The sequence below is a fragment of the Vanessa atalanta genome, chromosome 1 (assembly GCF_905147765.1).
Source record: "Vanessa atalanta chromosome 1, ilVanAtal1.2, whole genome shotgun sequence".
NCBI classification, from domain to species: Eukaryota; Metazoa; Arthropoda; class Insecta; order Lepidoptera; family Nymphalidae; genus Vanessa; species Vanessa atalanta.
Window position 1 is genome coordinate 9,488,556 of NC_061871.1, and position 13,322 is coordinate 9,501,877.

The 13,322-nt window shown below is 36.0% G+C and overlaps 1 protein-coding gene across 6 annotated transcripts; it reads right to left on the bottom strand.

Annotated features, from left to right (window-relative positions):
• Positions 1–1,313: 1,313 nt before the first annotated feature.
• On the bottom strand, positions 1,314–12,321 carry LOC125064359 (double-stranded RNA-binding protein Staufen homolog 2). Of its 6 annotated transcripts, none has more exons than XM_047671371.1 (18): positions 12,183–12,321; positions 11,947–12,086; positions 8,400–8,565; positions 7,997–8,129; positions 7,727–7,786; positions 7,291–7,556; positions 6,998–7,099; positions 6,743–6,875; positions 6,378–6,585; positions 6,168–6,292; positions 5,958–6,088; positions 5,535–5,735; positions 4,937–5,243; positions 4,584–4,714; positions 3,984–4,092; positions 3,377–3,501; positions 3,052–3,209; positions 1,314–2,978 (listed from the first exon to the last, which is right to left on the bottom strand). In XM_047671371.1, the coding sequence occupies exons 2-18, from the start codon at positions 12,069–12,071 to the stop codon at positions 2,915–2,917; spliced, it is 2,544 nt and encodes an 847-aa protein (XP_047527327.1). In that variant the 5' UTR covers positions 12,072–12,086; positions 12,183–12,321; the 3' UTR covers positions 1,314–2,914. The 6 variants fall into 6 exon arrangements, with proteins under 6 accessions (XP_047527327.1, XP_047527312.1, XP_047527320.1 ...); XM_047671356.1 differs by having other exon boundaries at positions 7,291–7,553; positions 11,929–12,086; XM_047671364.1 differs by having other exon boundaries at positions 4,584–4,702; positions 11,929–12,086.
• Between the last annotated feature and the right edge of the window lie 1,001 nt (positions 12,322–13,322).

Below are 13,322 nucleotides of genomic sequence, written 5' to 3' on the forward strand. Positions count from 1 at the left end.
TCAAATGATATAGTAAATTACACATTTATCTCTATATTCATGTCAAGATATAGCACGACTTATTTAAATTGAGCAACAATCCTTGAAAAATATTCATCATGAAAGGAAACTATTGATTCGACTCTGTATTTGAATCCAGGGCTCGGGATCTGAGTCCTATAAAGATATAAGCTTATTTAGCTAAACTATATACTTTATTTTTGAATAATCTTTATGAAGTATCTCAAGAACGGTTAATTAAATAAAATATTGCATAGGTCAGGGCCGGGACCGTAAGTTTAGGGGCCCATGGGCTAACAATACTTAGGGGCCCACCTAAGACATACCTGAACGTAGACTTGAATTAATTTAATTGAATGGGTTTTATTAATTGTAGGACTCCCAGGGCTGCAAACCATACTATCTGTTTAATTTAAAAAGTTATGGATTCTTTCGCATTATCGTCTACATTTGACTTTGCCTTGACTTAGCTGGGGCCCCTTGAATCCACGGTGCCCTGGGCTGAAGTCCAAAAAGCCATACGGTAGATACAGCCCTGCCATAGGTTCAAATACTTATCCAAAAACTTTTTTATGTCTATTGACCTTGAATTTGTGTACAGATTTCATGACCCTCACAGCATACAAGTGTAAATATTTTGCCAAGATAAATCTGTATTTGAACAAATAAATTGAATAATAAAAAAATATGTTTGCCTTTTTATAAAGGCTATGTTTTTTATATACACACTTCATCATATTCATCATCACTTCATCATGTTATCTGTTATCTATCATTATTAAAACAACAATTATCTTACTAAAACTATTTTTTTTTTGAGATATTTTTTCAACTAAAATGCTTGACAAATAAAAAAAACGTTATTAGACTTGTCTTGCAGATTATTATAAGTTTTTTAAATTATTTTCACTGCTATCTAAAAGTGATGTCTGGGGTCACATGAAATCTCTCATGTTAAATGTGGATGCACAGATTGACATTTTTTTCAGAGGTGCGTTCTTTTTGTCCATCATAAAATTGAAATACTACGCGTTAAAATTTTTTTTGTTCCTCTTTTGAATTTCTGTGATGTTTCACTGGAAATCTTAACGTAAATTTATAAAATATCTTAATATATTATGCAATTTTGCATGATACAATTGGACCTTGCTGGTTTTAGGTACGCTCATGACGAGCATATCTTTTCATGTACGACTAAATTGTAAGTTTCTTAAAATTATAATTTATATACATACATATATATATATATATATATATATATATATATATATATATATATACAAAATGGAAGGGAATATTAAAAGAAACAGAAATTTGTTATTTTCGCTTTTTTATTCTTACACAATGCTAACAGCACGAAGTTCGCTTGGGGCTTGCTCAACCCATATAATAATATAAAATATTAGTTACTAAGAATAAAATAAATAAAACACTTCTTAATGCCACTGTGGCGTTTCTATCCAATAATAAATTAATTTCATTATGCATTGTTACTTGTGCAACCTTTAACATGAAGAAATTCTACCATTGGCCTCGATTTAAAATCGTTTTAACGATAACTAAATATATATAGGTGCGTTTTGCCTACGCTTCAGATTCAGTAGATCAGATACAATAATAAATTTACTTAAAAGTAAGGGCAATCGCACCGACTTCAAAAGTTCTAAAGTTAACAATACAGTTACCATTTTGTAATTAAATATAATTCATACTTTAGACCCATTACAATGAAATGTACAATAATTTGTATACATTCATACAATTGATCGGCGGGCGTCGTGTCGCACGAGGCACGTTAACAAAACAAATAAACCGATATCAGCCTCCGAACAATTGTATTATCGTTCATGATCATTTACAGTCTTAATAATAACATTAGTCCTAGTTAATTAAAGTTACACGAAGTTAAAAGTCACTAAAGATAACAAGCAACCTTACCCTAAGTCGATTAGGAGTTCTACTTCTACTTGCGTATATTTTTCATGTCGCGGCTTCTCTTACATCTAAAATTACACATTTCAAAGCTTAGGGTCGGGAAAAGAATAAATCTACACTTAGTATAGTTAAAAATCGAGGCCATACGTTGTGTCAATCACCGCACTCCCCGACAACAAGACTACAGCGGAACAAGACGGGCGGCTCGCGAGGGTTGCGGCGATTACTAACGGTAACCTAATCCTAAGTGTCACCATGGCCGCATGATGCAACTTTACTTCGTCGGGACTGCAGGCGACCACCGGCGCGCAGACTCGCCGAGTCCAGCATTTGTAGTTAGTAAAAATTTAATTATGAGAAGAGGTCAATCTTTATTATGTTTTGGCGCCGGTAGTCGCTAATCCATTTCTGCCGAATCCCAAAGAAACCGTTTTGGTTTGGCTTCACAGCCTCAGTTTCGCTTAATATTCGTTACTATGTGATAGTTCCGTCTCGAATGCTATATATTAAACGTTTTAACTACATTCATCGAGTTATAAATATCTTAATTAAATCTACATCGACTTATTTACCAACTGCGATAATAATAACTTTGCAGTGATTGTTTCAAATATTAACTTTATATAAATACATACAGCTGTACAATAAAGTTCACAATTAGTTTTTTCTAACAAGGACAGTTTGAGTTTAACTAAAAATACAATGCAATTTGCAAGTATAACAAAAATATAAACATTTGTATTTCTAAAATAATAGGAAAACTTTTCAGAATAATAAAGAAACTAAGAATTCTTGCAAGACCCGAGATCAAAGGAACGTCGTCGTGAATATGTCATAGCTGATGAAATAAAGTATACTGTCAGAAAAGAAGACGTCCCGAACTGTTTATTTCGCGCCGTGAAATATTCACACGTTTCAATATATTGCATGAAAAATAGAAATCCAATTAGTCTAAAGAAAGCACGAGACGAGCGACGATTCACTCGATGCCGTTACTGATGACGCTCGGCTTAGCGGCGCCGGCGGCCGGCAGGCTCTGCATGCTGCGAACAAACATTCGACGTCAGTTTTAAATACAAAGAAGCACACGAAGCAACGTGCGGTCGGCGGCCGTACCCGGTGGTGGGCGCGTCGAGCCCCATGTGCGCGAGCGCCCGCAGCGCGGCGCGTGCGCACTGCTCGTGTGAGTGCGCCGTGGACGCGCCGCCGCCGTGGCACATGACGGGCGGCTCCGTCGACAGCGACACCAGCGACAGGTACTCGCCGTGATTGCGCTGTCACGAAAAATTACATCGTGAAAATCTTTCAAGTATCAGTAGTACCACTGACATGATCGTTTGACTGTTGACTGGCTGTCTTTAACGGCAAACAGTCACCTTTCTTGATAAAACATAAAAATGAATACAATAAATATAGTCGATAGTGAAGTGTAAATTGGCACCTTGGGGAAGTCGGAGAACTGCACGGTAAACCCAAGGAGCTGTGACAGATACATGAGTTGGTCCTTCGCGCCCGGCGTGCTGGCCGCCGCACTCGTGCCGCCCGTAGCGCTCGTCTCACTCACTCCTGACACCGACATAAAAACACAATAGTATAACACACACCTACAAAATTGTTTAAAAAATAAACAAGTACAAAGTACTTTATTTTGAAATAGTATCATTAATAATAGGTGTTTATATTATAAAAGGATAAAGAGCAATGAACTCGCCAAATCAAATAAAATACAAATGTACTAAATGGCTTAAGATTTTAAGGACATTATATCTAGTTGCTTGGATTGGTCTCTCATTTATGTAAAATTTTTAAACTTTGTCTAAGACATCTTGAGAAAGTGATACAACAACTTAAAATGGGATGTTTCTATGTTTTTTGTAATGTTCACTCATGTCTTCATTATTAGGTATTAACAATAACTTTGGAACCAAGGATTACTAATTGTTTTAATACATTGAAAAACAATTCATGCAAATTGTTAATAACTTATCTAAAGACCCATGTATGTTGTATACATTGATGGTGCGAATTTTCGTTAATGCTAATATTACCATTTGGCTGTGAGGGTTGACCAGATCGTTGGTGATAGTCCATCATAAGAACTCCCGGGACTGGTTGACGTACATCACTGTTAGCACCACCTGCATTAGTCTCACTGTCCTGCAAATAAAATAATCACTTTGTTTAAACAATAATGCCCCCTAAAAAAATTTCGCCACAACGTTCTTCGACATCAAAACCATCTACGCAAGTCATATTATAATATATAATTGTGTGCACAAAAACAGGTCTTTTACAGTGCAGTCTTGTAACACACTCTTAGAACCTCAAAGAAATGGGATAAGGGTAATCGAATGACGACGACGATGAATGATTAATGATGATTCAGTTACAAAATGGCTGTTCCTATTAATTTTAATGTAGATAATATCTGAAAAACATAAATGTATCTCGACTAAAGGTGTGGAAGTACAGTCAAATTATACTGAAGGTATAGGGAAAAGTTGACTTTCAAATTTCAATACTATAATAAAGGTTCCTAAAAATCATGATTCTTATAAACCAAACAAAATATAATTATATTAAAGAAATATTAAAATCGTAGGACTAAAGAATGTAGTTAAATATAGATAAAACATATTTTTCCTTACCTTTCGTTTGACATCGACGTTGTTCGATTTATTTGTCTCGCCAGAGCCGTTAGTTATTGATTCCGCTGTGTTTGTGTTTGCTGCCGTCTGTTCACCCGTGCTGGCACTCAACTCCATCGCTAGAAGCACATCTGAAATTTCATTAGGATTCAATTGTAAAATCAAATTAAAAAATATTACTATTATGGCATTTTTTTAACTATCCGACAAATTAAACTTTTCTGTTTAATAATTCGTAGTTTTGTTTTTCCGGCCTATTTTCGTTAAATATTTATTATATTAAATCGAAGTAAGAAATAATCGTATATGTTAAGATAGATAAAAATAGATGTAGTTTGACGAGTGATACAGACTATGCGCGGCGCGTCGCTTAGCGGTCTTCTTGTTGGGCCCGAGGCCCGTGGCGCAGTGCGGCGGCGCGTCGCACTGCACGAGGAACTCCCGGCGCCGAGCCGCCCCGCGCTCCTCCAGCACGCGGTACTGTGGCGAGCGCGCCCGCGCCGCGTGCCGCACCACCGCCAGGCGCGAGATGGGGTTGTCCGCGCCGCCGCCTGCGCTGGGCGTCGAGCCGCCCGCGCTCGTCACAGCCGCCGCCGTCGCCGCGCACGGGCCGCCCCCGCCATCCGACCCCGCGGCTGGCACTGTGCTCGATCCTCCTTCCTGAAAGATACAATTGTGGTTAGCTCGGAGGATTCAAAATCATACCCAAAACAAATTAATTCTTCTGACCATATATTTTTTAATTTCATACATATGAATAAATTGTTTTTTATTTTAATTATTAATGAAACGAAAATTTGTCATGAAATATATTTTTTTCCGAAAACTGGCAGTTTAATGATAATAGACATCTAAATATCTACTGCTTATTGATAAAAAAAATCACAATTGGGACCATCAATAACTATAATAATTATATATAATGATATCAGATGATTAGGCTAGCAATACCTTGATGAGGTTCCTGGGCTTCTTCTTAGTAGGCGCATGCCTGCGCCTATCGGCAGGCGGACGCGCACGGAGCAACGCGGGCGGCCAGCGCCGACGCATCTCCTCCAGCATGCGCTCAGCCGCGCGGCGCTTGGACACCTTCTTGCCGTTGCCCTCACCCTCCGTCTCCATCTCACCCACCGTGCACGCCGTAACAAATACCTGTAATTAATAATATACATACATACTTACAAGTATTTATTTAAGCAAAATTAACTCAATTGGATGGGATATAAGAATAATACTAAATCCTTGAAAACATATGTTATACATGTATTATATCACATCTAAATAGAATGTGTTTTCCAAACTCACTTTACACGTAAAAAAATTGCAAAACGTAGATTCCATTCTAATAAGATTAAATATAAATAAAAAACTTACCCTCATATGTGGAGGTCCACGTTCAGATTTAACGGTAAACTGGACTGAGAGATTTCTCTTTAACGCCAACTCATGTACCAACGACACTGGAGACTTCACTTCTGAATTAAGCAAGTCTGAACCCGCATCACCTGTAAATTAACATCACGTTATATGAGCTTGTGAAATATAAATCAATTTATTGTACCGTCATTTATCACGTGCGCGTACCGTTGTCATCAGTATGCGAGAGCGGTCGCAGCTCGTGGAGTGCGCGCGCCGCCGCATCGTGGCGCGCGCTCTGCGGCGTGGCGCCCTCGCCCACCCACGACCGTCCGCCCACGCACACTCGAACTCTGTCAAGGATTTATATATACAATGAGAAACTGGGAAGCAGAATTATAAAGGCTCGAACGCGTGCCAGTTGCAAGGTACGGTCACCTGTAGAGAAGCGAAGTGGGTTCGAGAAGGCGAGGCACGTGTGCTGCGTGCGCATGGGCGTGCGGATGGTAGGGCGGCACGAAGGGCGCCGGCAGTCGATATGGAAGACGGGGTCGCGGCCGGGGCACGGCCGGTACCGAGGTGTACACCGCCGGTTGGCACAATTTCATAGCTAGCGCGTTCAACTCTACAGTCGGCATCACCGCACCTAGTAAACAGGATATCCTCAAACATCAAATAAACTAGATAAATCTTATTGTATGGTAAATTTTAAATTGAATTAATTAAAAAAAAAGAGTAAATTTATTCATTTTATTCAAATATTTTAGGATTGATTAGATAGGTTTTAATTAGTATGTCGGTACCCGCGTGTCGATGGTGGTGCGCCTGGTGGGCGTGATGCGCCACGGGCGGCGCCCGCGGCGGCGGTGGCAGGAAGCGCGTACCACTCAACGCTGCTCGTGCTGCTGCGTGCTGTGCGCGCTTAATGGACGACCCCTGTGAACCGTCATTGATTACTTTTTATTCTCATCACGAGGGCTGATGTTGTTTACATAATATTTCATTTCCGTTATTAACTTTATAAGACTAGAATTAAGAGTAATAATAGTAGATTATACCTCAGCTGTATATTCTTCAGTATCACCCAGTCGGAGTGTTACTGTGAATACTTTTTTGTGAGCGGGTCCTGTTTCTGACGTGAGGCGATATTGATGCTTAATCTATAAAATATCAATTTTCTTTTTGTAATAAATAACAATAAAACAGTTTTAAATGTGGAGTAATTATAATTTGAATCATTAATTTCATACAATAACTGAAATTTTAAACAGTCTACTTAAAATTGAATATCATTTCTGTGTCATCACAAACTTCTTTACCAAATTTCAAAGAGTCAGTCTTGTGTTCTTACCTTATTGTACCTGGCCAGTTCGTTGACCAGGCACATGGGTGTCTTCTCTTTACTGTTGGCCGGCGCGGCAGACGTGCGGGCCGCCTCACCCTCGCCCTCTGCCGCGTGCGCGTCTGGAATCTCCCCTTCCACGCCACCAGAGCCGATCACGCCACCCACACTCGTCACGGTCCCCGCGCCAACCGCAGAGGCTGTACTGCTATCCTCCTTCGTGTCGCTCGTGTTGTTGGGTGCCACGTTTGTGCTCGTAGTTGCTGGAGTTGCTAATTAATTATAAACACACAATGATTTCATTTGATAGCACATAATTGTGTTATTTTCAGACTTTAAATCAAGTTGCCAATAATCTTACAAATTAATTTAATAACACACTTGTCTATACTATCTACATTACTAAGAAATTAAATATATAAGAATAAACGATGTCTTTACTGACCAAAGTCAGAAGTTAGTTTTGTTTTTGTTGACAAAATCGGTGATTTTGGCTTGCACAGACCTAATGATAAAAGACAAATTATTTTATTACTCTTGCTTCTCAACTTTATAGAACATCAATGAGGCACAGTTTTTATAAAGGCTTATGATATTTCTTTTCAGATTACAATGAAATTATACTAAATTAACAAACTTTATTTACAATATAAAGTCAAATCTTGATTGTTTGTGCTTTAATTTACATAATTGTTAATTGCGTGTAAGATGTTACCATTATGGCTCTGTTGTGTAGTGGGTGGTGGTAAGGGTGGTGGCTGCGCGTAGGGCGGCGGCATGACGCCGGGTCCGCCGCCGGGGCCGTATCCGCCGCCGACGGAGTAGGGGCGACGAAGACGAGTCTGTTGCTGTATCACCAATAAGACATAAATTGAATGTCATAGACATCACATAGAAGTTCAATTGGTCATAAGTCATACAGAGAGCCTAGACAAAGTCACATAGATATAGTCGATTTCGTTTGAAGAAAGAGCAAAATGTGTGGAAATGACATGCATTCAAATCATTATTACATAACCAACAATTCTATCAAACGATTTATACGAAAAGTTGAAAATTCCTAATTATTTTTATAGATCATTTTCGAGCCAAGGCTCATAATTGTATATCAAACTAACTGGTGGAACGTTGTGGTGTTGTGTTGGCGGGTGGTGCATGGCTCTCATAGTGTGAGGCGGTCTCTGCGCGGGCGCATGGTGCGGCGGGACAGGCATCGCGCCCATCGTGCCCATCTGTCCATGCCCGCCCATGCCACCGCCGGGTTGCGATGGACCCAACGGAACTCTGCAAATATTATCCACCGCTTTTATGTGATACGATATGGTTATGTTGTGTTAGGTAATGTGAATAATGTCATCAAAACTATGTTATAATAAATTATTTTCAATAAGTTTTTGTTCATATTATAATGCAATGTATTATTTTATATTATTTCATTTTGCCGTACACCTAAAATTTTATAATATTATACCGCACACATTCGTTTAAACAAAGTTGTGTAATCAAAAATCTATACTTTTGTTAATCAAATAAAATTAAATACACTGCACACAATAATCAAAATAACTGATATTTAGCAGATTCGGAACTTTTGATAGCAACTCACACAATAATGCACTACACGACTTGCAAGGCCACGTGAGAAATTCGAAAGACTTTCTAGGGGGTCGCTTAGTGACCCGCCTGCTGTGATTCTGTTATTCCAACTGGCCAACTGTTCAAAGCGTATGATATATCGGGTCAGTGTTAAGAATTTTTTTATATTCACTACAATATCAGCTCGGATCAAAAGTGCCGTCATATGTTCCATTCATGACCAGTTTAAGTAACAAAGGGAGCCGCAAAGGACCCTCGACATATCAACAAATTACACAACATTTGCATATGAATGCAGGTCGTCTCTTTATAGGCGAACGAGTAAAACACAGACTTTTCTTAAATAGTGTCAATGTTTGAGTGATAATCAGCTGGTAACTGGTATTATTCTTGCGCAATAAAAAAGTTAATAGAAAACGATATTCATACCTCTATCTATCTTTAAGTCTGAACACTTTACAGATTACATAGCGTAAATTTAGTCGATATGGTACTATTTCGATAGGGCGTACGTTTATCCAATGCAAATAAACTAATTAAATAATCTTAATTATCTGCCTCAATGTAAATTAAAACATTACTATTACAAGGACTTATAAATTTATACCATTGCGTGCATAATAAATACCTTCGTAAAAATTTCAATAACAATACTGCATTATAGATTTTATCACGTCATTTTTTATGCCTTGAAGTAGTCCATAAAAAATTATTTTATAAATGAGAAATTCAAACTTGGCCCATATTTCTACAACTGACTCCAAAGTTTATTGATTCTATTATGATTATATTATTTTATATAGTATTACCTTTAATTAAAATACAGAGAAAATTGTAAAGGATGTAAACTAGAATTGGAAAATATATACAATAAACAAACCTTAGATTTACGTATTTCATGCAATTTGCTAATAACTTAGCTATATTGTGCACTAATAACAGTTTATGATTAATATATCTTTATTTATAATACAATACTATTTTTCACATACAAAATTCCGATAACAGTTTTGTCGTCGTTCAAAACGCCATTTTTTCGCAAATTCATAGTAAATATCATAGATTAATCAAGTTCTCGACCAATGATATTGCGTCAATTAGCTATCAAATGGTTGTTTATTGTTTATTTCCTGTTATGGTTGGAATAAAGTGTACCTGTTTGGGTGGGTACAGACATTATCTGTATTTAAATTAATATCTCAAATTCAGCCACATGTGTATTCCGCCAACCCGCATTGGAGCAGCGTGGTGGAATATGCTCCAAACCTTCTCCTCAAAGGGAGAGGAGGCCTTTATCCCAGCAGTGGGACATTTACGGGCTGCTTATGTTATGTATGTAGACATTATCTACACATAGTGTTTAGATGTGTCTGATCTTAGATCATACTTGGTGGCATATTGATTGTATTGTGTCATAGCAAAAGGTGACACCTCACCATTCAGAGGTCCAATTGTGGGTGTCCAGTTTTTAAATTATAAAATTAAATGCGAATGAACAAGAAACATAGAAATACTATTGTAATCATTTGTGATGGTGTCAATAATGACACCGTTCATCACATTTATATTTCTTTGAAAACTGTGGCATTTATAGGTTGAAAGCATTGCTTTCCCAGTCATAATGGCGGTACCATTATGAGTGGGACAGGAATACATTTATATATTTATAGCATTGCCTGTCAGTCACCTTCAAACTATTTCTATATTACTCTGGTCCAGCTTACTATATACATAATACAGATAGCATTGTTGCATGTTAGCATTGGAAATACATCCTGTCACCAATACTTAATCTAATAATATTTATATTACTCAGAACAAACAAAACAGAAACTTAATTACGGTTCTAATATTCCACAGATAAAATTCAGGTTTGTATTTAAATTAATAGACCAATATAAGAAATATGATAACAATTTTCTAAGAAAACATTATGATAAAGATATTTAGCTTAATTAGATAAAGTAAAAATAATATAGTAACAATTATTGTGAATAGTGTAAGTTACACAATCTCACAGTCATTCCATAACATAAAGGCACAAAATATTGTTATGGTGATTTAAGGCACTATCGGCACAACTAAAAGGTTTAAAAAATATATTGGAGCTGAAAAAGATGTTTTTGATAAAAAAAAATATGAAATTCCATCTTATGCAAAACAGAAACACAAAACACTATTAATTTTCTATCAATTACTATACCTATATTGGAAAGTCCAAGCTCCTATTATTAATGTACAATGTAAACTCTTTACGACAAATACATATAGTCCATTTAGTTAATGCTGAATATTTACTCATGTTAAATTATCTCTTTTTTATACTATAAAATAGCTGTTACTCTATAAAGTGTGTACAAAGATCTGCATCATAGAAATATTTTCATTATAACAAATGTTATAAGCAGTTTATACTATATAATAATTTGTTCAAGGAAGAAATACAGTAGAAGTAGTTTGAGATAAAACACAAGTATAAATCAACTAGAGTGTATTGTTGTTTGTGATCACTATATTCCTACATAGTGTTAGACCTGTAACATATTTAAATATTTGGAAACTTAAATCATCATATAAAAATCGTAACAAACAATGGTCAATATGATATTTACCATTCAATAGAAAGTTTATAGATATGTTGTTTATTCTCAAATCGTAAATGCCTTTTCTAAATGTTTTTAAAATTGAATATTCTTGTTTCTCATCATCCATCACCTCTTTGCTGGTTTAATGTCAATGTCTTATACCTTCATTTAGGTAAATTAACATTTCTAAGTTTATTCTTGAAATACAATAAAAAGTTCATTATCAAACCAATGAAAATATACATTGGATTGAGTAGAGATAAATGTATATTATTAATTGATAACGATACAGATTCAACAACTGTTGTATCTGAAAGCTCATCATACAACTGCTTATAAGAACTGAACAATGCAACAATAAACCCAATTGACAAAACAATGACCTAAAGTGGATTAAACAGTCGCAAATGAAACCAGTAAGCATTTCAATAGCATAGCAAATAAATAGTGAAAAGCCGGACGTTACCTAGTTAGTGTTACGTGCCTGTTCTCCCTGTGCATCTGATGCGGCGGCATTTGGTGATGCGCAGGCATACCCTGGTGGCCCGGCAGGTGCTGCGGCGGATGCCCGGACATTGGCTGATGATGCATGTTCGGGTGATGCATCATCGTCACGATCGCAGCCTAGGTACATCACAAACAAAATATTCACCAACTGCCGTCAAACAAACTTCCGATAGAATTATACTTCATTTACGGATAACACATTTTGATCCTTACCGTAAATTTGTTTTACAAATTATTCAATTTTTCGGCTTTACGATCGTCATAAGCCCGCTCACAATAAACGCAAATGTTATTATATTTGGCAAACAGTAAAGAAAATCGTTTTGTTCAACATGCGGCCATGTTAAAAATGTTGCCAGGCGGCATCCGTTCAAAATGTTTAATTAAATAACTAATTATGATGAATAAGAATAAACGTCAAAGAAACAAACACATTATTTATTCCTTCTTAAATTACATTTTCAGTTATTTTTTTATTTAAAAAATATTTAGTATTACATTCTTGACGACCTCGTATATCAAACAAAACAACTTGTGAATATTTATTTTTTACATTGTTGCGAATTAAACTAATATTATTTTAAAATCTTTTTTAATGGGTAAGTATATACATATATAATTTAATTAATTTATTTGATAGTTAAAAAATTTGAAAAACTCTGGAACACATTAAGCATTAAGCACACGTGTGTGGTGTACCGAATGTTTGCCCCGGCTCGCTACGGCTATGTTTTTTTTTTGTTTTACTTTTTTATAAATTACCTTGAAACGTTTTACTTAATATTGTTATTCGGTACTTAGTATTTATATTGTTTGTCAAAAATCTTGTTATTTTTTTATTACTAATTTCACTTTTATCATATTTTCACTTATATCATAACCGTAAATATATAGACCTCTTAACATTTGCTTTATTTGCAAATCGAAGTCTATTTAGAAACCGAATAGACATAAAAATCCATTTGAAGCTTTGTAAAAGCCTTTCATTGAAACTTTCAAATGCTATTATTTCGAATGTGTATGTGTTCTATGTATTTCTAATGTACTGCTAACACAAATAGTGATTAAAATTCTATTTAATTGAAAAATACATTTTTGAATTAATCCAGGGGATCGAGGATGTTAGTATTAAAAATTTAATTTTCAAGATATATATAATAATTTGATTTAAAAAAATGGATGAAAAGAAAGGAAAAGGAAAGAAGAGTCCTCAAGAACGTATATTATGTTCCCTAAAGATAAGTTCATCCACCAATTTGATAAATCGTAAAAATCAATGAAGAAATCATTTGCTAAATCCAGTATGTGATAACTACATAAGATACAACAATTATGTTATTCTCAATCAGGACT